Below are 24,086 nucleotides of genomic sequence, written 5' to 3'. Positions count from 1 at the left end.
ATATAATATATACTTTATATATTATATATTTATATTATATATATATTTACACACACATAAAGACATTATATTTCAAGAACACAAGGCAGTGCAGGAAAAAAGGCAAAGAGGCCATTTTCCCAATCCCCTTTCTTTATGTGAGACAGTTCCAGACACGATGTGACATTACAGTATAAGCTAACAGAGAGTGCTCACAAGCTCCATTTCTGTCTCTGTGCCTAGGAAGCTCTCTATACCCTGCCAGGCCCGAGGGATTAAACTTCAGTTACACCATATGCCTGGGCTTTGCTTGCCCTAAACAGCGTCAAGGACAAGGGCTGTCCAGAGAGCCCCATCACACTGTAACCCAGTCACCTGGAATCACTCCTGTCACCTCATGGGCAACGTGGGAAAGTTCACACTGAAAGGCTAAGCCGAGGTGCACTATCTGTGGGTGCCTCATCATCGCAGCACAGCTCTGCCTTGGCAACCTTCCCCACGTGTGCGGAGGAACAGCGAGCTTGGCTCCTAACCTTGGGCTGGCCCGGGTGGCTTGGGTCGCAGGAATGGCATGCTGCAAGGGGAAGGTGGCGGGGGGTGGAAATAGCAGGGGCTTCTACTGAAAATATTAACTCGTCTATTTAGAAAGCGATGGCTGCCTTTGAAATCTCTCCTTAGCCCCGGGCAGGGAGCGTACGCCGGGGGTGCGATGGGTGGGCTGGGGGAGGGCTCCCTGCTCAGCCCCGCGCCTTTGTCCTCCAGCCGTGCTCCCGAGGGCTCGGCAGCGGGGCCGGGCCGCCCACCGCTCCCGATCCCACAGCTCGCCTCCCTTCGCTGCGCCCCGAACTCACGGCATTTCGGAGGAGGGGGGATTGTAAATTTCTTTCCGCTTGTCTTTTTTGTTTGTTTGTTTATTTTATTTTAATTTTTTTCCAATTTGTCTCCCACCTCTTGTGTCCCCCCTCCCCCTTCTGAATGGGAGATGTTTTCAGGACAGCGGCCGGGAGACTGGCTGGAATCAGTTTTGGAGGGTGATACACTGCGACAGCTAAAAGTTGGATAGGGTTTCAGCAGCTCCTATATAAAGCAGGGGGGGACTTATGTCACTGCACTAATTAAATTCCATCTGGGTTGTTCCTCGGGGTGTTTTTGAGATTGCCACCCAACTCAAGCAGTCAGAGAGGCCCAGGGACAGCATGATGGACCTTTTTGAAACTGGCTCCTATTTCTTCTACTTGGACGGGGAGAATGGAGCCCTACAGCAGCTGGAGATGGCTGAGGGATCTCCGCTATACCCAGGCAGCGATGGCACCTTGTCTCCGTGTCAGGACCAAATGCAGCCAGAGGCCGGCAGTGACAGCAGCGGAGAGGAGCATGTGCTGGCACCCCCGGGACTACAACCCCCTCACTTCCCCGGCCAGTGTTTGATCTGGGCTTGTAAAACTTGCAAGAGAAAGTCGGCCCCCACGGACAGGCGGAAAGCAGCCACCCTGCGGGAGAGGAGAAGGCTGAAGAAGATCAACGAAGCTTTCGAGGCTCTGAAAAGGCGGACTGTGGCGAACCCCAACCAGAGGCTGCCCAAGGTGGAGATACTGAGGAGCGCCATCAGCTACATCGAGAGGCTGCAGGACCTCTTGCACAGGCTGGATCAGCAGGAGAAAATGCAGGAGATCGGGGGGGATCCCTTCAGCTTCAGCCCCAAGCAGGGAAATGTAAGCACTGCCGCTTGGCCCCTCGGCCGCCACGGCAGCGCCTCCGCGCCCGTCCCCTTCCTCCTCCTCCTCCTCTTCGGCAGGGCCGGTGGGGGGGCCGGGAGGGCTGGCGGGCGCCGAGGGCGCTCCTCGGGGAACCTGCCAGTCCTCGGGCCCGGCCCGTCCAGGGGAGCCGCTGCCGCCCCACTAACACCCGTCCTCTCCCCGTGTCTCCCGCTCCCGCCTGTGTGCAGCAGATCCCCAGTTCGGACTTCCTGAGCACCTGCAGCTCCGACTGGCAAAGCGTTTCTGACCATTCCCGAGCCCTAGGAGTCAGCCCCAAAGAAGGTAACTCGCCCCGCGGGCCCCGCTCGCCGCCCTGCCGGCCCTGCTCGCCCGTCGCTCCCGGGCCCGAGCCCCTTCCCGAGCCCCGACGGGAAGGGGCCCCGCGTTCCCAGCGGCCCGGCTCTCACTCTCCCTCCTTTGCCCAGGCTCTCCGGCAGCCGGGAGCTCCAGCCGAGGCCCGGCGAGGAGGAGCGGTCTCTTCTGTAATGCCTTTTCTCTCATTGAACAGGAGTCTCCGTTGTCGAGTCGTCGGCCTCCAGCAGCCTTCGCTGCCTCTCTTCAATAGTGGACAGTATTTCTTCCGACGATCCCAAACTGCCCGGCGCGGAGGAAGCGGTGGAGAAATAAATCCGGGTTTGTGGTAGTGTATTTAAAGGAGATGGAGCCTCCACCCTGTCTCCTCTAAACTAAGTAACCAAGCAAATTCACACAGTGGAAAGCCCAAGCAGGGGCCGTTTTAAGATCCAATCAAAGGTACACCTACCCCAAAGAAAATGGCTCCCACTGACTCGAGCCAGACAGACTTCCTTCTTACCTTCTCATTTCTTTTTCCCGAGGTTTGTTTTCTTTAAACTGTGTTGCATAAACCACCTTTTTTTTTTTTCTTTTATTTTTTAATTTAAGATACTTACCTATGTACCGGTGATCCGCTTTGTCTGAGACTCACCGGGAAGTTCATTCCTGTCTGAGTGAAGCTCTTGGTTGCATTGCGTGTGAGTCGTATTTAAAGAGTTCTCGCCTCGTTTTGTTCCTGTAAATAATTTCAGTACTGTCTTTTTTTTTTTTTTTTGTAAACATAACATATATATTTAAATGGTGGAATGTGATATTGTATATAAGAACAGATGGATTTCTTGGACTGTAAAATAAAGCTCTTTGTGTTACAGTGTTTTCCTCCCATCCTCTTAATTTCATAAAATAACCCGATCCCGGAGTTAAAACCCACCACTGACTTTAGCGAGAAGAAGGCCAGAAGAGTCAGACCCATGTAGCAGAAGCACGACCCGTATGACTGGAAGCAGGACACGGGACAGATTTTTCGTTCGTTGACTCCTCTAAGGACCGTCTCTCCCCCTTTAGGGCCGCACCCGCGGTGTGAATCTCCCCATGGGCGCCGGGGAAGCCGGGCGGGCACGGGTTATACGGACAGGAGCCGCCACCTCTCCAGCCGCCCGCAGTGCTCCGTGGCTCGGTTCCTCGCCGTGCTTTCGGAACGCACGTCCCCCTGAAAAGCGATATTGCTCCCCTAAAATGTCCAACAGTGCCGCTTGAGAACCGTGCCAGGCCAAGATGCTTCCCCGGCCTTGCCCTGCTCGTGGAAGGTGAGGTTAGAAGCGGGGGATGAAAGAAGATACCCCAGCCCGTCGTCCCCCCCACCCCCCCCCGACCTCCTGCCCCGGTCCTTGAGCTGGGAGAGGCTCAGTGTGTCTCACCTTCTCCTCTCGACACCGAGGACTTGAACGCAGGGCTGGTCTGCGGTAAAAATGACGGGCCTGCTGCACTAATGGTACAGCAACTGGCCGTGACAGAAGCCCGCTCCCTCTGGGGCTGGAGGAAGCTGTAGTTTCTTCCCAGGAAAGGTAACTCCCCTTGACTGCCTTGAGCCTGAGGGAGAAGGGAATGGAGTCCTTCAGGGAGGAAAGAGTTAAGCGACGGAAAGGGTTTGGGGGGGTAACAGCATATGAAGCCTTTCACTCAGTGATTTAAAAAAACAGCCTCGCTGAGAATAGTGGAACGGAGCTGCTCACAGCCAGCGCGTTAGGGTCTGTAACAGATTGTACCCCCGGGAAGGGGCGACCACCAGGGAACAGCGCATTCTGCCCCTGGCACACACACAGGGCTCGCCGGACAGCCTGCACAAGTAAACAGAGGACACTTCAACTCTGCCCGCGTGCCGTCCCCTCGTCAACTTTAGCCATTGATTTATTCTTTGTTTCTGGTTTTTGAAAGGTCACAGTCGCGCTTTGGGAAGGTCTCCCCCTCCCAGGCCATCTAGGACACGGGTACACCCGTCTGAAGTGGAAGCTCTGGGTAGAGCCTCCCCTGAGAGCTGACCCTCCAATCTGCCATGCCTTCCTACTACCCTTTCTGTGCCGCCGTGGCCAGCCGGGTTTTTAAACCAGTGATGTGCTAGCTCTAATTTCCTCTAATGAGACACTCCCTTGCAAGGAGTAATTGCGGCGGGATAGTGTAGTGGACACGGTGATGCAAGTTTCCCCATTTTTTTCTCCTTTCAAATTAAACCCGTTGCCTCGGGGAACTCTCGGATTCTTCAGAGAGCGGCGTGGGGAAGCGCTGGGTCCTGCGTGCCACCTCTGCGACCTGGCATAAGAGAGAAGACGCTGCAGCTCTCTTCTATAGCGAAGGCACTTGTCCAGCAAGAGAGTATTTCAGATCGGGCTAGCAGCTCTTCTCCTTCCTTCCTAATTTGTTTGAAACCCCGCCGCGTCCTCGGGAAGGGCTACACAGAGTTCACACGGCGATCCCACTGCCCGCATCAGGGCAGGAGCCGTGCTGGGCCACCCCCCAAAGCCACAGTGTCGCACCCACACCGGGGCAGCCGGCTGTCAGATTTACCCGCAGCCGGGCATACATCTCAACAAGCCACCCGTCCGCCCGGCAGGACCCCCACGGCAGCGTCTCCTCCAGCAGCAGGGTAACTTGAGCGATTGTTTGGAGAAGTTTGCCTAAAGGAGAGTTTTTTCATTAAATAAAGAAAATACCTCCCGAAGAGACTCTCCGTGACCCCCGGGGCTGCAGCTGACATGTCGGGTTTCCCAGTGAAGGTCGTCAGTGTGTTTGCAATTAAAATGTTTGTGTTAGATATTAATAACGATAATCTTTACTTAAGTCCCCAGCCAAAGCAAACAGGGCCCTGGAATCACAAAATCAAAGGGCAATAACTGGGTAAAGACAAGAGGTTTGTGATTTAATGAAGTCTTTTTCCGGAGGGACCACGCACAAAGTCATAGAAGTTTTTACGCAAGTGCCCCTGCCGCTCCCTCCTCCCCTCTGCGGGCTGAAATTGCCATGCTCAACACAGTCTCCCTCTCCTCTACCTGCTCCGCTCTCCTGGGAACCAACCACCTGCTCGCTCCCTCAGGAGCGGGGGGATGTGGGGCTCCGCCGGCCCGCGGTGCGTGGTGCCCGTCCCGGCGGGGCACAGCCAGACGTGCCTGTGGGGCCGGGAACGATATGGGGAAGGCAGTGGAAGGGGGGAATGGGGTGCCTGTCGGCCGTGCTGCCGCGTTGACACCGCCTTCTTCTGAAGGGACGCGACCGAGCGTTTAAAGCCTTGTTTTTAGTTTGAGGTTTTTGGTTGGTTTGTTTTGGTTTGGTTTTTGTTTGGTTGATTTGAGTTTTCTCTTTTATTTTGTTGGGTTTTTTTGGTTGGTTTGTTTTGGGTTTTATATTGTGCATCTTTATTTTCCTCGGTGAAATCGTCCGCAGACCAGGAAGGGAAGCAAACAGCCAGCAGCAGGTTTAGCTCATTCTCTGAAGTCCAGGCGATCAAGAGGCGACACAACAATTGTCGCCACGGGAAAATTCCTGGGTGGACCATTGCAGCTTTGGGGACCCCGTACGATTTTTCTACAGTTTCCATCTTTCTGTGGAGAATGAGCTAGGGATGGGGGTAGGGGGCAGGGAGGGGGAGGAGGTTGAATAACTGAACCATGTGCTCGCTGGGACGTCCCTCCGATAGCAGGAACTAGCAACTTTTCCCAGTCTCAAGGCTGCTAAAAACTCCCTCGTGTCCCTTTGATCTCTCCTGGGAGTCCCGGGGAGCCAGCAGAGGCCAATGCCTTCTTCAGCTGTCCTCTATACAATTCCCTCTGGCAGGTACTAATGTGTTTACTTAGGTGCTCACTGTTCCCAGCGCTGGGGGGAACCAAACGTTTCTCACACGGCTGGAAGCGCCTGGCCCCACCAGCCCGACTGGGAAACAGTTTTGCTCTCGGGGCATCACAGAGGAGCACTCGCTGCCGCTGCCGGTACCCGCGGGCGGCGGGAGCTGAGCGGAGCGGCAGCACCGAGTTACACGCTCTGGCCTCCCTGCGCCGGGCCCGGCGTGCGCTCCGTGGAGGCCGGCCGGGCACAGCGCAAAGGCGCTCCGGAACGCCGGGGCTGGGGGTGCGCTCGGGGGCACCGCAAACACCTCTCACCCCCTCAGTCCGGTGACTTACGGTTTCGGTAGGATTCTCTTCTCTTAAATAGAAAGGCGTGGGACTTGGGAAAAGATGGCACGCTCTGCAAACGGCGCCCACATGGGATGGAATCCCTCCAGGAAATAGGTGCGGCACGAAGATTCCTGAGGAGTGAGGAGGGCTGGGGCGAAGAACACCATTTAAAGGGATCTTGACACATTCACCACTTTCTCCCTGCCAGTCCACAGGAGCAGACAGTGTCTGATGCTAAGGCTGTTCCCGCTTTCCGGACTTGAGCCTCCTGAAATGCAGCACTATCCTCTCCCTCCCCCCACCTCGCCCTTCGCCAGCAGCCTCATTAGCCAGCCTTGTAGTTCGTGTTTTCTCCCCCCTTTCTTTAGTTCCACTTGCCTACTGCATTTTTGCAAATTTGTTTTGAGATCACTTTACCAGAGGAGCCGGGGGCTCCTTAAGGGATACTAATTACTGATTTTTTTTTTCTCCTTCCTGAGTGGCAGGCCCTTCCATGGTTTCCTCCATTTCCCCAGAAATATTCAAGAAAAAAGGAAAGAATTTTTTCCAGCTCCTCCAAAACTTTTTGGGAAAAGCACGTTTCTTAACAGCCCGAGCTCCGCTGAGTTGAGTCAAATCTGCGAGCTAAAGCTCTGCATGCCAGGAGAGTGGGACTGAGGGGCTTGGCGTTGTGCACCGGGAGATCCACAGTGCATGCTTGGAGAGAAACCAAGCATGCACCAACCCAGAAAGGTGATCGGAACTGCAACCGGCACTTTAAAGATCAAGTTTATTTGTGCACGAAGCATAAATATGTAAACAGGTCTATTTTAGCCGGCGCAAATGTGGTAAATGAAATTGTGTGTGTATCTGTGTATGTCTGTGTGTGTGCACGCCACAGCCCAGTGAAGAGTTCAAGTTACTGCAGAGCAGAACCCCTCCTGACTGATGCTGTCTTAGGAAAACAATAGGGAACTGTCCTATTTCAGATGTGGCCCAACAAAGCAGCAACCTACACCTCAGAGCGGCAGAAGCCTGAAATTCTGAGCTTTCCCATTCTGTAACTTTATTCCTTTATCAACTGTCTGTTTTCCATAGAGTATTCATTTCAAAGGGGGCTCCCCGTGTTTACGGCCCCAAATAAACCAGAGCAGTGCAGATGTAGCCTTCCCCAGCTGTTAGAGAATTTTGCATCCTTTCGTAGGAAGGTGTGTGCAGGGTTGCTTTTTAGGAAAAAAAATTAGCCTAAGAGTGGAAATCCGCCTTTGGGGGCTCGAGGGTGGTGGTAGCAGAGAAACAAGGATGGGTTCCCTCCATCCCCAGCACAGGCCGAGCTGCTTGCCTTTCTCCGCCTTGCCCTGGCGGATCGCAGGGCTTCCCGGCGGCGTGCGCTGCCACAGAGCATCTCTCTCAGGAGCTACTTCCCTACCCGCCTTGCTCACTTGATCAGCTGCTCCTGGAGACAATCCAGCGAGCTCCTGGCTGGCCGCGCCACCACACTACCTCTTCCTTAATGGAGGCTAACTGAAGGCGCCTTTTTCCTGGGCACACAAACCGGCTCCGTAGCGTTTGAACCGCTGTTGGGTCATTTGCTCTCCGTTTAAGTTAGCTTAGGTCACATAATTTTTTTCCCAGGTAGGGAAGGTTTCCTTTCCCTTCTCATAATATTTTCCTCAGCTACAAAAGCCACCTGGATGAAACCAAAGGATTCCTGCGCGTTAGCAAATGCCTGTTAAATGGCTTCATTACCACTCTAATGACCCTTGCACCACTCCGCTCGGCTACTGCTGCGGCTGGGGCTCTGCAAGGCTTTTGTCCCCTTGTGTAAAGTTACTTAGGGATTGCGGGGTTAGAAATTTTACACTTCCAGGAGGGGTTTGTTGCACTGGCAGCTGGGACGCATCTGTAACGGTACAAGTTTGCCTGAAAGCAGAAAATTAGCAAGCCCAAGGCACTGCTTGACTGTTGTGTCCCTAGCAGCTTCAGGTCACAAGAGTAGGAGAAAGAATGGGAAGGGGATTTGTCTCTGAGCAAACACATACACTTTTCTTTTGTGAGTACCTTTCCTTGTGATCCGATTCGACAGCACTAAAATCTGGTTTCCCTCCTCCTTGCCCTGGCCACAAGTAGCAGTGCATTGTTGTCCCCCAATTTGTAAATTTCAGCTGTTGGTGGCACAACTTTAATTACTGGAACAAAGCGCTCCTTGAGATAAACAGGTCTGAGAAGAAGGTTATCATTTAAAAGGAGAAGAAGGCTATAATTAAGTAAGGTTATAATTAAAAAGGAGAAGAAGGCTCCTCTTAGGTCTGAGAAGAAGGTTATAATTTTTCAGGTTATACCTGCATCACGGGCTGTGGGAAATAAAGATATGCAAGTAGAGGCTGTAGGTGTCCCTCACGAAGAAACGTGTGATGGGAACAGCAGGACTAGGAAGGGTTCTTGTACGAGCCACTGACAAGTGGTTCGTGTGTGTCCACTGCCCTTCTTTTTCTTTCCATACCAAACTGCAAATTCACGGGCTTGGTTGGAAATTTGGGGATGTCGCAACCAGTGCATGGGAGGTCGTTCATTAGAAAAGTGCCCATCTCTCGGCGCTCCAAAGGAGCGATGCGGAGCAAATTGTCTCCTGGCGACTGGAGGGGGCTTGCCCAGACAGCTCCCGGCAGGGGCTGTGGTGGGATATGCTAATAAAGACTGGCCGCTGCGGACCAGCCTCCCTTTACCATGTATATATAAGGGCCCCCCGCATCAGCCGAAGGACACTTGGTCTCGGGTCGCTAATTACGAAGGAAATTGCCCCAGCGCACTGCGGAGCGCCTCGCCGAGAGCCGGTGGCCACCGTCCCGCACTGACGCCTCCGCAGCAGGGATGGAGGTGATGGACAGCTGCAAGTTCTCCCCGTCCGAGCTCTTCTATGACAGCTCCTGCCTCTCCTCCCCAGAGGGCGAATTCCCTGAGGATTTTGAGCCCAGGGATCTGCCTCCTTTCAGCTCCCACGAGCCCCCCGAGCCCGCCTGCTCCGAGGAAGAGGAGCATGTCCGAGCTCCCTCTGGCCACCACCAAGCTGGTCACTGCCTCATGTGGGCTTGCAAAGCCTGCAAAAGAAAATCCACCACAATAGACCGGCGGAAGGCAGCCACCATGAGGGAGAGGAGGAGGCTGAAGAAAGTGAACCAGGCTTTTGAGACCCTGAAGAGATGCACCACTGCCAACCCCAACCAAAGACTCCCAAAAGTAGAGATCCTGAGAAACGCCATCAGATACATCGAGAGCCTCCAGGAGCTCTTGAGGGAACAGGTAGAAAACTACTATCACCTGCCCGGACAGAGTTGCTCCGAACCGACCAGCCCCACTTCCAGCTGCTCCGATGGGATGGTAAGACACAGGCAGGAGCCATGGGGCTGTGGGGACCCCAGAGGGCCCGCGGGCAGGTCCATCTCTGCCCAACGCCGTGGGACCAGTCCCACGGGTGTGGGACGGGCCGAACGCATCCGGACATCAGGAAAAGCGGGCGGTTTGCCTTAGAACAGGCCCCTTCCCAGATTTTCCGCTGAGCACGCACGCGGGCTTTCCGGGGATGCGCGGGGGGCCGTAGCGCTGCCCGAAGGCGCCCTGCAGGCGCCCCAGCCCCCGGGGTCTCGCCGTCCCCCCGATACCCTCTTAGCGCGGCCTTAGAGGGGAAGCCTGGGGGCTGGGCGAGATGGGGAAGGCGCTGCCCAGCGCCAGCAGCCGGGCTGGGGGGCGGCTGCTGCGCTCCCTCCCCGCCGGCCTTCATGGCGCTTTCCCTTCTCGGGGAGCGTCCCGCTGGCCTTTGGGCGGGGGCGGCAGGGCCGGCACTCGCCCCTCGCTGTCTTGCAGGCCGACTGTGGCAGCCCCGTTTGGTCGGCAAGAGGCAGCAGCTTCGACGCCGTCTACTGCGCCGAGATGGCCCACGGTAAGCCCGACTGCACCCGGCGCGGCCTGGGGGGCAGAGGCGGGGCCCGGGCGTCTGTGGGAGGCAGCGCGGCACCCCGCGGTAACGCGCTGCCCCGTTCCCGTCAGGGTACGCCGCCGATCAGAGCAGCGCCCTGTCCAGCCTGGACTGCCTTTCCAGCATCGTGGACCGTCTCTCCCCGGCGGAGGAACCAGGGCTGTCCCTCCGCGACGCCGACTCCCTCTCGCCCAGCGCCAGCATCGACTCGGGGCCGGAGACGCCCGGCACGCCGCTGCCCCGACGGACCTACCAGGCGCTATGAGGGGCCGCAGGGCCTGCGCCCCGCGCCTGCCGCCGGGGCCGCCTCCCGCGCCCGGCCGCCTCTTGCAAACGCTTCTCGGGCGAGGGGACAGCCCCACTGCCCCTCGGGCCGCCGCTTCCCTCTGGGGCTGCAGGCAAAGCGCCCCGCCGGCCCCCGGCCCGTGGTCTCCAGCACCCCGGCAGGGCAGGTAGACCCCGGGGCTCGGGACACACGAGCTGCCCTGGAATCCCCGCTGCAAATAAAACGTGCTGTGAGAGAGCTGTCTGACCGGCTGGTTCTTTAAGTGCATTCCCTGGCATGGGGGAGGGCAGCGAGACTCGGCTGCGGGGCCGGCAGCATCCCTGTGGAGCCCCCACCCAGCCTCGGGCGCCCCTGGGCTCCTGCCGGCGGGGCTCCCCCCATCACGGCAGTCCCGAGCCGGGACGTGGAGTGTCTTGCCGGGCTGGGGACTGGGACCTTGTTTCTCGTTCCACCAGCGCGTATTATGCTGAGACCACTCATGCGCAGTAACAAAAATGGGGAAGTTTAAATTCTCACACAGTATGTCCTGTTATAGGCAGAGTTTCCTTTCTTTTCTGCAAAAGTAAAAGTAATATTTCACAGTCATGTTTTTCCATCCTCTCCTCCCCGCCTTCCCTTTCTGTCCACCCCTGCAAAAGCTCATGTTTCTTTCGCTGGGTATGAAGATGGACTATGCATCCCAGAATTTGACCCTAAAATTGCATGGTGACTCTGCTCTCAAAACAACTGTATCATCTAGCTCTGATGCTGTGCTGGGGAATTTTGCCTGTTGCTCTGGCAGAGACAAATTTAGTAAAGTTAGTAAGACCAAACCACATGTATCTCTTTCACAAGCCACGAGGTATATTTCACAATATTTGGAAAACAATATAGATTTATCTGCTCCAAATGATTTTGGTCATACCATCGAGGATGCAAATTCATTACTCGACATGGCTCTAGAAATAACCAGGCCAAATCTTTCTGTGTTTTCAGATGTAACAAGTATTTCCTTCCAAACACTAAATTAGGTCCATCTACCATGAAAAATTTCTGGCTTTTTGCACTCTTCTACCCATAATTCAAAACTTTCTTAGCCAACCCTCCCCAGCCCCCTTAAAAAAGAAAAACAAAAAAAGAAAAAAAAAAAAAAGAGATGAGATGGAAAGATGGGCTTTTTCAATTCATCCAGAAATGTCTCATATGATAAATACTCTGGGAAGAGAAATATACACCTCGCTATTGTGGGATAAGGATGTATTTGCCGTTTGTGTTTGTGTTGCTAGCACTTGGCAGCCAAGGGGCCTGGCAGTGGTATTTCACTTCTGATAAATCTTTCACTTGAATCCAGCCCAGCTGAGTCATGTCACCAAAAGTTATCACCTGACTGGCCTTTGGCAGAATCTCTGAGCCAAAGATAAAAGAAGCCTTTGCCTAGGGATGGCTCTGTCCCTGTAGCACACTGAGGGTCTCTGTCCTCCCACAAGGGGCCACAGAGAAAGTGAGGTGGCACCTGCCATCCTGAGTCTGCATCAGGGCAGTAGCAGGTGTGTGTCTGACACAGTGCAAGGCCAGCCCACCCTTTGGCACAGCTTCTCTCAAAATTACTTTCTGCCCTTGCCCATAGCCTTGAGGTAAGTGTTCTTTTCTTGCAGAATATTTCAGGAGGAGCCTTGACCAGAATGGGCTTTCTGTGTATACAGATATGTCTGAACTAATCATGGGGTAGAAGGAGTGGTTTTAAACCCCTGAGTTGCAGCCATGCAGAGGTTCAAACTCCTGACATTGCAGATGCTTCAGGAGTATGCAAATGCCTTAAAAGAGACATAGTCTTGGTTCTGGGGGATCACATCCCAAGCCTCCTGTTCACAGGAATCATTATGCAAGACCTTGAACAACACTGGTTTTATTTCCTGGCTTCTCACACACTGCTGTAGTGTGTCAGTGTTCACTCCTCTCAATCAAAATGTCATCCCATGGATGCTTCTTATGCCCAGGATTCAATAGAGTGCAGATGATTTTAAATGGCATTTTAGAGTGAGCTAAGCTAGAGAACCTTCAGCATTTCATTCTGCACTGTGCTGACCTTGGCAAGCGATCTCGGACAAAGTATGCAGAGTAACACTAGCAAATCACATGTTGGTAATGTACACCTCTCTTTGGCTGGCAGACATTTTAAGAATCGCAAAAAGGTCAATACTTCTGAGAAGTAGCTTTTCAGAGTGTGAGGAGAAGCATTCCATCTGTGGGATGTTTTTCCGTAGCCTCCTGAGTCCTACGACAGTAGTTTACAACCTGTAGGTTTTGCTATACACATCTGGGAAACAAAATTTAAATTACCGGACACCTATGAAAAAAGCTTCCATGAGATGAAAAGTACAATAATCCTTGAAAGGAATGGAAGTGAGTACCATCAAACTGCCTTTAGTCTGGATTGGGATTTGTGTGGATTGGGAAGAACAAAAAGGCTGTTGGGAGATACACTGTTCTGGTCAGATTTTACATATCTAATAATACTAATAAGTGTAACTGAAAAGAAAGAATTGTATTCTATATGAAACATGTTCATTTAAGGAAGGCTGTGCCCAGAAATAAATAAGAAGGTGATGGTCTAGAAAATCTGAGCTCCACCTATCCCAACTCCTACTATGTGTCTGATTGCTTAAGGCTCTGGGGCAGCGTGTAGTGGCCTCACAGGCAGGTGGGCAGGTGCAGTGGTGCCTCATGGTGTCAGAATAATGAATATAACACAGAGGCTGTGTTACAGCAAGTTTTCCGGCTACCACTCACTGTAAGGAAAGGAATAATTCTGTACATTTTTTAGAGTACAAGTAATGTTATATTTCACCTCTGAAAACCATGCTTATTTGACTTAAATTAAGACTGAGGGAGGCAGCTGAGCTTTGCAGGTTTTTTTGCTTGTGAAGTCTCCTGTATCTTTTGTTAATAAACCAGAGATCTTGATCTTAGTGAAACACATATTTTAGATTCAGATCAAAAGGGACATTTGCACATTGAAAAACTAACAGAAATCTGGAAAAGATCTCTTAAATATAACATTGAGACAAATCCTGCTTTCTTAATGTTCAAATTTCTTGAGCTGCTTCTGTGGAAAACCACTAATTTTTGCCGGTAGCAAAAGATCAAGCTCTTTCTTTTCTTGTGGTAAGGCAAAAGTGGTACATTTTTAGTAATTAGTTCTTGGAGGATGAAGGTATCTTTATTTGTAGTGGAACATCTCAAACCATAGCTACAGTTCAGTGGAAATTCAGCATCTCTTCTTCCCTGCTTGTCAGGAGCAGACAGACTCAACCACAGCAGGCAGCTCACCTCTCCCCCTCTAAATCTCCTCCCTCACTCCTTTCTTCCCCCCTTTCCTCCACCTTCTCCTCTGCAGAACCCTTGACTCGCTCATCACTTCTCCTTGCTCCTCTCAGCTGGACCCTGGCGTGCTGGAGCACTCACAGCTGGCCAGCTGACTTCTGACCTTTGGACAGTTCTGCACAGGGTATCAGCCTTACAGCTGGCCACAACTGCCTTCCTGGCAACTAAAGGCCTAATGAGCTTGGCCAGCTGGAGACTGGGCTGGAATCCTGCTGGCTGATTTGACCCTGCATGAGGGATTGAGGGGTGTACCCCCAAATGTGGAGGGAGTGAGCAGTGCATCTGTCTATGTGCTCCTGGGCATTAGAGCCAGGCTTCTCCTACAGCCAATTGGATTAGTCAAATGGCTGAAAAAAAGAGACAGTAGGGCTGGTTTTACTTATGCTTTTTTTGAGTTTTCTGTTGAGTATTAGGCTTCATTAATGGCCATTAACCTTAGTGCATCCCACAGTGTTCACTCCACAGAGTCCAAGAATTACACCCATTGACCAGACCAGAGCTGGACTGAGGGAGGGAGATATTCCCCTTTTCAAACACAATAGGATATATTTTCCCTTTATCCAGGTGCCCCACTTTCCTATCTCCAGGCAGTTATGCATCTTGGACACTCATAGATATCATGGAAAACCCTGTACTTTCTCAAAAGTCTCCTGCTTTCCACTCCTTTGACCAACTGAAAGGAAGCATTAATCCATGGAGTCTGTTTTCTTCTTGAGTATTGGTAAATTTTCTGAACTGCCTGGCAATCTGCTGAAAATTATTGCTATGATGCTAAAGGCATTGTTCATCTCTGCTTGAAACAGGTGATATCATGATATATGAGGGTCAGCAAGCCCAGAGGCATCAGAAAGGTGTTTCAGTATCTGTGTTAAAGCAGGTGACTTTCAGTCTGACACTCTCTGAGAGGTCTTCAGACCTGAAGCAGCAACTGAGAAAAAAATGTACATTTTTTTCTCATTATTTCTCCTATCTTTGGTCAATATATGCTTTTGAGATGATACTATTTTCCATTTTAAAAATACATAATAATACATGAGTTGAAAAAGTAGCTTTAAAAGCATTAAAACCCTTTCCAATTGGCTGGAGTAGAATCAGTAAGCCATCTGGAAGTGGCTGCTTTTGCTCTGGTTGTCACTGTCATGGTTCTGTCTCCTTTGGATAGTATCAAGCTGATACTGGGAGCAAACACCACACTCACTTCTCCTGTGGGTCTATGCCTACCAGGAGCTGTCTTTCTGATCCTAGGACTCCTACATTTTGTTAACATTGTGTCTTGAGGAGCTGGGAGTCCTTCTGGCCTTTTTTTCTCATGCTGTTTGTAATGCTGAGAACTTCCAAAAGGGAATAGTTTGGCTGTAAAACTTCTTCAAATGGATGAGCACCATCCTCTTGGCTGCCTGCAGCAGTGAAGACATAAACAGCACCTAAATAGTAAGATCTGAGCTCATAATCCCTGCATGATTAAATGGGGATTTTTCTGGGCCTCATCCTGAGTTTCAGCATTCACTCTCCTCTTCCTTGCACACTCTGTGAGACTGTTTAGCTTGTCACAGTGTAGTGAGTGACCTCCAGTGAAAAGTTTGTTCCTGTCATGCAACTGGCCAAGGAAGACACATCCCATGAAGGTGCTTCATGTGGTGGGAAAGCAGACACTCCACTAATCTGAAGCTGTTTGATTGTTGGAAATATGGGTGAACTAACACCCGGTCTGGGAGAAAGTGAGTGTCCCATATTGGGAATTCACAGCTGGTGACAGAAAAATAAGGAGTTTCTGCTGAAGCCAGGAAGGTAAACACAGAAAGCAGGGAGGGCAGTGGTCACACAGCTGTCTATGCAGCTACTCAGTATGGATTAAAAGGATGGTGACTGGGAAAAAGTTTAATAACTCTAAAATCTCTTACGTTGAGCATGAAGTAGAGGAGAAACCAAGTAAACAAGGGCTGAGGCAGCTGTATCCTAACAGTGCCTGAAACACACATTTCTCACAGGGTGTCACAAATTTCTCACATATATCCTGGGTAAATTTCCTGGTTTATTTCCTGGGTGAGATATCAAAATGAACTTTGAAACATGAAACTTGTTATTTCTAAACTTCCTAATAAATAGGACAGTTAAATTCTTTTTAGAAAAGTGTTCATGGAATTGGACTTCTCAAGCAGAAGAGGTCACTCTGAGTGGTGTCTTGACCATGTCTGCTTCCCACAACCCTCATCCCCATTGCTCTCTTTTCTGTGGAAGATAAGGACTATGAGAAAAAAAAAGAAGTATGTATTTTGGTGTATAGTCTTGCTTTAATACATTCTTTCAACAATAGCATGATTACTTACATTCTTTTTTATAAAGTAATTAGTCCTTTTTCTTTTTACTGCTTTTTATTGTCTGTTTTCCCCATCTATAGAGAGTTTTATTGTTGATAAGCAATGCACTTGTTTACATGAATAAGTTTGGTCCCATTTGGGTTGAATATGTACAGAAACAGCTCTTTATCTTCATGTAAACTCTCTTTTAATCAGATATAATGTATTATAAAATACAGCTAGACAGCTAGGTTTATTCTTGCTGCAACTCCACTGAAGCCTCTGGAGTTTCACCATGAACAGATTTGGGCCAGAAGGCCTAGAATATAGTTACAATATATTCATTTTCTCATGCTTCAAAAATGGACTGTTTATGTGCCAAGCTGTAAAGTGATATTCATGATGACTGAAGCCTGAACAACATTAAAATATCCAGATCCTCTGCTCCAAATCCTCTGGTATCCAAAACTGTTCCTTTGCTTTCGAAAGGAGGGGTTTGCTGCTGCTGCGGGTAAACAAGGGCAGGGGCACAGCTTTGGTGCTCAAGCTGAAATAAGGACGAGCCTAGCTGATATTGAAGCTTAACTGTAGAGAGCCTATGTCTCAGAAGCTGCCCCAGCCCCAAAGTCTGCCCAGTGCCCTCTGCACCACCCCAGCCTTCCTGCTCCAGTGGCAGAAGGTTTCTGTTGATCCTTTTAGCTCAGAAACCCTTGAGAGACTTGCTGCACCATTCCCAGAGCCCCCTTTTCAGAGGAATTTTTCTTTAAATGTAAAGTACTGTGGAATATTGCTTTTTATTGCGATTATAATGGATACAGTGGCTCACATAACTTGCAGTGTGCTTGAGAGCCAGAACCCACACTCTGTTCTCACACTGGCATATCAAGTGCAATCATGTTTTCTGTTTAACTTGGCCATGATATCTAGAAGTAGGAGCTTGAAATTGTGCTCACAGTAACTGCAGTGTTGTTTTGATGGCCTTGAATGCCGATCAGCTCTTACTCAATAGGTAAGATAAGGTAGGTACCTCCCTACCTAACACAGTAGTTATTGATAGATAGTAAGTGCAAGGAGCTCTTGAAGGACTCTTCCCCTGGAGCCTAATTATTTTCAAAAACACTTTGCCCATCTATTTATTTAGAAATACAGTCAGAGAGAAAATGTTGCTGAACATGATAAAACCCTCCACTTTTTAAAGAAAAATTTCAGACCCATTAAAAAGAAATCAGTATGTATAAAGCATTAGAGTAAGATGCAACAAAGTTTATATTCACATCCTTTTGAACCAGTAGAAATACCTGTGCACAGGTATACTTTATATGTGCAGGTTTCAGCAAGTTCAAAGCCTAAAAAGGGAGTCTATTTGGCGGAAGGGAGAAAACCAATATAGCAGTATTACCAGATTCTTTATTTAAAATGACATAGGAGTGCTTTTGGGGGGATTGGTCTTGTAATGTTTGACTGAGTCTTCAGCCCTCATATAATTTTTATTATATGCAATCCTTTACATAAAGCCTTTTACCATCATACTGCTACAGGCAATTTTTTCAGACAGCTCAGTGCCTTTAGAGAGGTTAGAGGCTCCTGGCAAGCAGCAGTTCTGCAAGGGGGAGATTCTGCATTCAGATACCTGAATAGCTCTGTTTGATTCTAATATTGAAGGTCACTTGGTTAAAAGCTGTGAGCAACACCTACAACTGTTTTTCCTCTAATTACAGGAAGAAATGTGCCTGGAAAATATTTTGTGGTTTATGAATGCTTTTATGTTCCTGTTTCCTGTTACCTCTCGAAAAGGAGAAATGCAGTGTATAATCCAGTTGAAAATGTGGGTTATCTGAGAACTACGTGTGCTGTATGAATTAGAGCATTGCCTCACCATTAAACAGTCAAAATTTTCTGATGACATGCATGCTCAAGTGGGATTTGGCAGGTCAGAGCTGACATCAGTGCTGTTCAGCATGGCAGACTTGCAGACCTGGGCTCTAACTTAGAGCTGGAAGAAGGGAGAAGTGCTTCTGGATTAATTTTGGTGCTGTAATTCTCCCACTGCAATTAAATGAAATGAAGTACTTGGTAAGAGAAGGGTAAAAAACCTGAATCCATACTGGAAGCACATGCTGTGCATCTGAGCCAAATGTGACTTAAATAGCCGTAGCCTGAACATTGGAATTTATAAGAATAACACCAATCCAGCAGAAAGTATAACACACAAATACTTATAAAATTAAAAATAATTCAGCAGCACCCAAAGATAAGAACACTATAATATATATTCTTTTAGTCTTAATGTAAGTGCCTACCTTCAAGTGACACCCTGCACTTCTGTGAGCTTTTACTCCCTCTGGCTTCTCCAGAGAAGGCTGCTGCAGCTGACACCCTTTTGGGTGCAGGAATTCAAAGCTGAAGAATCCTTTTTCCAGTGGGATTATTCTTTTTATAAAGCTCCGTGTGTGTGTGCTGGAAAAGCAATTTATTTTGCCACTAATGTGGGATAAAGCATCATTATACTACTCAGCTGTCACTGGAGAGTATTTGAAAGTGGTAAATCTATTTTGGGTCCAGTAGTAGTTCTAATCATTCCAGACTGAATAAAAAAATAGGAAGTACAAGACAAGGTCTGAACTCTGCTGCTCCACCCCTACCCTCCCCACCGCCCCCCCCCCCCCCCCCCCCAAAAATTAAATTCTGAAATGTAGGGGACAGATTTTCTACAGAATTTAGGATTTTTTTTAAAAAATGCCATTTCTATAAAATGTTGAAGTACATAATTTTAAATACATGACAAAAAAAAGCAACTGTTCTATTTAAAACATTGATATATACAGGAGTTAGGGACTTTACAAAATCCTATGGCAGATGAAGGCTCAAATTCTCCGGGGGGATTAGGTGTTTAAATATAGCTGAGAATCAGAGACTCCAGGTCCGCAAGCTGGGTTAGGGATCCCCAGTGCCAAGGGTCTTGTCCTTGTAAAGTTATACGGAACACTGGGAATATCAGAAATTCTCGACATACGGGAGAGATACCTGGGCTCCAGTATAATCTCTGGGAATACATAGTGTGAAGCAGGACTCTGTCTAAATAGCAAGAATTTGATGAAGAACCTGTCTTACTTAAGTGTCTTAATCTGGATTGGAATGTGTCTTTCCCCAGTCAAGATCAATCTGTCCATCTTTCTTTCTGTCTGTCTGCCTTTTCACCCTGTGCCCAAGCCCCGTGTTTCATGGTCTAAGCAGGGATAAATATTTCATCTACAAAATAAAAGGGGACGTGCAATTGTTCCCCTTTTATTAACTGAGTTGTCACTTACAGCTCTCTCTCACGATGTGGGAAGATGAGTTCGAGCACTTTTCTGCCTGTGTCGAAGGGGCTGTTTTGATTAGGAGAGAAGAGGGTGTTTCAGGGCATGGTGTCTCCAGTGCATATTTGAGTTACATTACTGCATGGACTAAATTAGATGATCCTTCCTTCAACTTGTATGATGACTTTGGCTTCTCAGACAATTTGCCCTTAAATCAGACTTCTCCTTCCTTTTCCCATGGGTTTTGGGGTGGATGAGTTGTGTGCCATATGATCCTCTCTTTCTGAAGGGCTCTGCGGTCTTTTTGGTCATGTGTCTGGAAGCAGAGTTACTAAATGGCTAAACTGTTCATGTTTTCCATCCTGCAAAGACAGCATCTCCAGTCCTGTGAAAAGACCTCTCGTGTGTGTTCAGACATGATGGGAGCAGTCTGCTCATCCTCATTTTCATGTGTGTCCCTTGCAACATGTATTTTGGTCACAAAGGAGGCATACTTCTTGTTGAGCAAAAATAGGCAGGGTCAGGACCTACAGTCCATGCCTCTTCTTCACACTGAGTGAATATCCTGGAGCAAGAGCCTTGTAACCAGTGGGCTGCTGCAGAAGGTGGATCTTTGTTGGCTGTGAATTGGAGACCCTGTGACAGGAAATTCCGTCATCTCTGCTGTGGCCTGGGAGGAGTAGTAACAGTGAGTTCTTAATCTACCACAACTGTTTGCTGAGTGACTTGGGTACTTCTATAACTTTTTGCCTTCTAGAAGAGGTCTCCTTGACAAACCTGATCCTCTTAGGACAAGCTGGAGCTACAGGACAATTACAACAAGGCTTCTGATAAACATCAAGTGTACATACAGGAATAGCAATGTAAAACTTATTCTTCACCTTCGTCAAATATTGGAGGCAGTTTCTTTCCAGTGGTCACTGTGTACTTTGAATAGTTATGTCCAAGAATGGTAAACAGGTTTACATATTGTAGCAACTGAGAGCATTGAATGAAAATCTCTGCTACCTGCAGGTATTTGTAACCTCTGTTGTTGAATTGAATTATGACTCTGTGGGGAAGAAGGACAATCAATTGAGGTTGAAATGGCAGTTACCTCAGGCACACATCTAGAGCATGTTGTTGTGTTATGTCTCTTATATTTCTGAGAAGATTCGGCTTCAAAGTGCAGTTTGCACTACCTTAAGGACTGGTGAGTGTCATGGACAGTGACTCATGAATAATGCTGAAGGATACAGCAATGTCCAGGCAGAAATGTTTTGTCCTTCTGCTGCACAACAGGTGGCATAATTTGGCATGATTCCTTACATACTTGTACTGTTCTGTGACCAGCATTTGTCAATTGGTTGTTTTGTTTTGGGTTTTTTTTTTAAACTCTATCGCCTAAAACCCTGTGACTTAGAGTGACTTAAAGTGGTGACATCAATCCCACATCAGATTCCTGGGATTTTGCACATTTACAGATGCTAAAGCAGCAAGGTCCATCTCACAGTACATAGGCTGCATCTAACTGCTTACCCTGCTTGAACCTGCTTATCTCTCCCCTGAAAGGAAAAACTGATCAAAAAGTGTACTCTGCCTTGAATAAACCCATCTGCTATTACTAACGCATAACAAAGAACCAGGCTGCTGTTTATATTTCTCAGAAGTTGTTGTGATGTGGAGTGGCATCAAAATGCACAAAACCATTTTCCATCTGGGTCTCTGGGGAAATGTGGATGCTGTCCTTATGCATTTAAACTGAGCCTTTTTTCTGCTGCTTCCCAGGCTCTCAGTTATGAATAATGCTGATCCTGTCCCTCCACTCAGCCCCAGATGTGAGGCCGCATCTGGGGTGCTGTGCCCAGTTCTGGGCTCCTCAGCACAAGAGAGTCATAGAGCTCCTGGAGCGGGTCAAGCAGAGGGCAGCAAAGATGATGAGGGGACTGGAGCACCTCTCTTATGATGATGGGCTGAGGGAGCTGGGCCTGTTAAATTGAAGTTGCTGATTCAGCATCGTCTGTGTGCTGTGGACACACACAGACATTGTTCTTTGCCCCAGTTACTGCCTACCACTTCATGCAGTCAGTTTGCTTGGCTTCTGTGTGCTGATCTCTGGAAGGTACTGTCCTGTGGTGAAACTTTTTGTACTCGTCAGCTAAAATATTGCAATCTGCAGCATCTAGAATTTAGGCTTCTTTTCCAATATATTCTTACAAGTTGTCTCTGTAGTGAATGATGGAAAAGAGACATTTCCCATTATTAATATGAGATGGAAGAGATATAACTACCCAATGTATTTTCTTCAGTGACAAGTTGTGAATAGGATGCTCCTACAGACAAACCAATAAACTACAGTACTTTCAATGGGGAAGGTGAGACAGTGGTTTTATGCTGCTACACTGGCTGAAGGAGAAACCCATTAAAGCTGAGGTGGGAATTAGTACTGGCAAGGGAGAGAGGTGGAGGAGGATGATTAGCAAGTTCTTCTTCTGTCTTCACTGAAAAAAAAAAAAAATCTATCTTATATTGTGTCAGTAACCATTACACAGATGAGGTGAATCACCTCTTGGAGATAATTGTTCCCTCCATTAGCTGCAGAGAGACTGTAGCTGCAATTAATTGCACCTTCACTGACACTGGTCTCTGAGAATAATGTCAGGTGTTTTGTCTGACTTCCAAGTCACTTCAGATGCTTCAACAGTGAGTTTTACAGTCAAAGAAGCATGCCAAATCTTCATCTGATTTAACACTTGGAACTATTATTTTTTTCCCTCCTATTTTTTTCCAGCTTTGAAGATTGTCATTCTTTGACTCTTGGCTTATGGAGCAAATTTGATTTAAGATTGCATTCATCTCCTCAGTAAACCAGATCACCTGCGTAGTTGAACTGAATAATTTAATAAAGGCAAGATGACTGCTTCTAAGACATGCTTTGGAGGTGTACTAATTGTAACGTAGACAGCTGCTGAGGGTTCATTAGTTCAGCAAAGACTCTGGTTGGAAACTTTTTTGTATCACATGAAAATTACTTGCAGTTCATTGGAGTCTGACATTTTTCACATCCTTTCTCCATACAGATTTAAAATAATCATCCTAGAATTAGCCAGGGATACAGGGAAAGAACCAGCCTCAGCCACACAAGCATCAGTGGAAGACTTGTATACAGATGTCAAGAGATTATTATTTGAAGCAATTGGCATGCATTTTGACAAGATATATTTTTGGCCTTACCTTGCCTCAAAGTCTAAATTTGGCAAACAGTTAGGTACCATCGGACAATTCCAGGATAAACATAGGTTTCCTGTTACCCTTCCTTGTCTAGGATTGTAACCTTTGTCAGAGTCAGAGGGTTTCTAATGGAACTGGAGACTTTGGGCTGCTGTTAAGCACTACAGTCACTGAGTGAAAACTGAACAGGACATCTGGTCCTTAACAAACAGTGAAGGCTGTCAGGGCCTCAGCTTTACCTCTGGAGCTTGCTGAAGGTAGGACTGTTTTATCATTTTGACTTCTTTCCTCTGTCCTTTCTTCTAAACTGGTGCCAGTTTTCTGAGGGCTTCTCAGAGCCCCGTGTCAAACTGGTGCTTCTTGGAGGCATTGCCTTCTCCCAGGCCTTTCAGAGAGGAATGTGCCTGAGAATATAAGATGTGATATACAAAATGTAGCTCCCAGTTTGTTTTCCCTGCTGAAAAAATAGGAGAACTTGCACACTTCATCTAAATATCAAAGCCTTGATTAAAGTTGTGGTGGAGGAAGAGGAAGAAATTATAGGAGTGTCTAGAAGGGGAGAAATAAAAATGCCTCTAGAGCTAATCTATAGATACACCTGGATCTAATGATCCAGGATGCTGTTTGGGTGTCCCTCTGAGGAGGGAAGTGGCAGGCAGTGGTACAGACTGTTAGCATCATTGAGATAGTCACAGCTACAGTGGAACCCAATTTGATGGCTATCTTTGGCAAGTTCCCCGCTAAAATCAGAGCAGCTGCTGCAGGGGGAGATTCTCAGCTTGTGTCGATTTGTTACTGCACCTGGTTTACATGGCTGCCTTCAGCAAGGCATGGAGATGTGCTTCACCTATCATTTACTTCAATGTAAATGATACACTTGCCTAACATTTGGGACATTTTTTTCATCAGCACGCGTATAATCAGCAGCAGCAGCAACAGCGGGTGAAGTGCGATCAGACCCTGTGTGCATGTTAGCCCATGTTAAACAATGTTTACATTAACCCCACAATTGTTACCCAGGTAAGAATATTGTCTTTATATTGCCATAATCCTATTGCTACTTATCATTCTTAGTACAGAAAGTATTTACTCTTGTGATGTTATTCTACATGTAAATAGAGCTCAGTTCTGAAATGTCCACCCACTGTAAAATGTGTGGCAATATCGAACGATCGCTGCGTACATCTCTGTGTGCAGCTTCTTAACGCTAGGAGCGAAGAAGCCCTCCGCAGAGACAGTGGAATGAGCAGCTCTCGGTGCCATGAGCATCGTTTTACACTAGGCGTCTCCCTTGGCATATTTGTTCAGCTGCGAGCTCCACCTGCCATGCCCACTGAACGAGTCAGCGGAGGTAGGGATCCACAGATTCGTACACGGGGCTGTAAACCTGCTACCGTGCCGTACACATAGTGGAGACAAATATTGCTCAAAAGACAATCAGCCCTTATACTTTAGTCTGAGTTAATTGATGACCAAGTTTATGTTT

General features: G+C 48.4%; 2 protein-coding genes across 3 annotated transcripts; both read left to right on the top strand.

Moving 5' to 3' along the window:
• The first annotated feature begins 1,077 nt into the window (after nucleotides 1-1,077).
• LOC131591752 (myogenic factor 6) lies at nucleotides 1,078-2,904 on the top strand. 2 transcript variants are annotated; one of them, XM_058862775.1, is made up of 3 exons: nucleotides 1,078-1,691; nucleotides 1,925-2,018; nucleotides 2,245-2,904. In XM_058862775.1, exons 1-3 carry the CDS (start codon nucleotides 1,176-1,178, stop codon nucleotides 2,361-2,363), a joined length of 729 nt encoding a protein of 242 aa, XP_058718758.1. In that variant the 5' UTR covers nucleotides 1,078-1,175; the 3' UTR covers nucleotides 2,364-2,904. The 2 variants fall into 2 exon arrangements, with proteins under 2 accessions (XP_058718758.1, XP_058718759.1); XM_058862776.1 differs by having other exon boundaries at nucleotides 1,079-1,691; nucleotides 1,928-2,018.
• Nucleotides 2,905-7,239: 4,335 nt separating this feature from the next.
• On the top strand, nucleotides 7,240-10,666 carry LOC131591745 (myogenic factor 5). Its single transcript, XM_058862764.1, has 3 exons — nucleotides 7,240-9,550; nucleotides 10,034-10,109; nucleotides 10,217-10,666. Exons 1-3 carry the CDS (start codon nucleotides 9,044-9,046, stop codon nucleotides 10,408-10,410), a joined length of 777 nt encoding a protein of 258 aa, XP_058718747.1. The 5' UTR covers nucleotides 7,240-9,043; the 3' UTR covers nucleotides 10,411-10,666.
• Nucleotides 10,667-24,086: the final 13,420 nt, after the last annotated feature.

Source organism: Poecile atricapillus, chromosome W (assembly GCF_030490865.1).
Source record: "Poecile atricapillus isolate bPoeAtr1 chromosome W, bPoeAtr1.hap1, whole genome shotgun sequence".
In the NCBI taxonomy this organism is placed as follows: Eukaryota; Metazoa; Chordata; class Aves; order Passeriformes; family Paridae; genus Poecile; species Poecile atricapillus.
This window is presented reverse-complemented; position numbering and strand designations above follow the sequence as displayed.

Bases quoted from the DNA above. Each gene is read 5' to 3' on its own strand.
- LOC131591752 (XM_058862775.1), top strand. From the start codon at position 1,176: ATGATGGACCTTTTTGAAACTGGCTCCTATTTCTTCTACTTGGACGGG. The intron at 1,692-1,924 runs GTAAGCACTGCC...GCCTGTGTGCAG, and splicing joins TCAGCCCCAAGCAGGGAAAT to CAGATCCCCAGTTCGGACTT. The intron at 2,019-2,244 runs GTAACTCGCCCC...CTCATTGAACAG, and splicing joins AGGAGTCAGCCCCAAAGAAG to GAGTCTCCGTTGTCGAGTCG.
- LOC131591745 (XM_058862764.1), top strand. From the start codon at position 9,044: ATGGAGGTGATGGACAGCTGCAAGTTCTCCCCGTCCGAGCTCTTCTAT. The intron at 9,551-10,033 runs GTAAGACACAGG...GCTGTCTTGCAG, and splicing joins CCAGCTGCTCCGATGGGATG to GCCGACTGTGGCAGCCCCGT. The intron at 10,110-10,216 runs GTAAGCCCGACT...CGTTCCCGTCAG, and splicing joins CTGCGCCGAGATGGCCCACG to GGTACGCCGCCGATCAGAGC.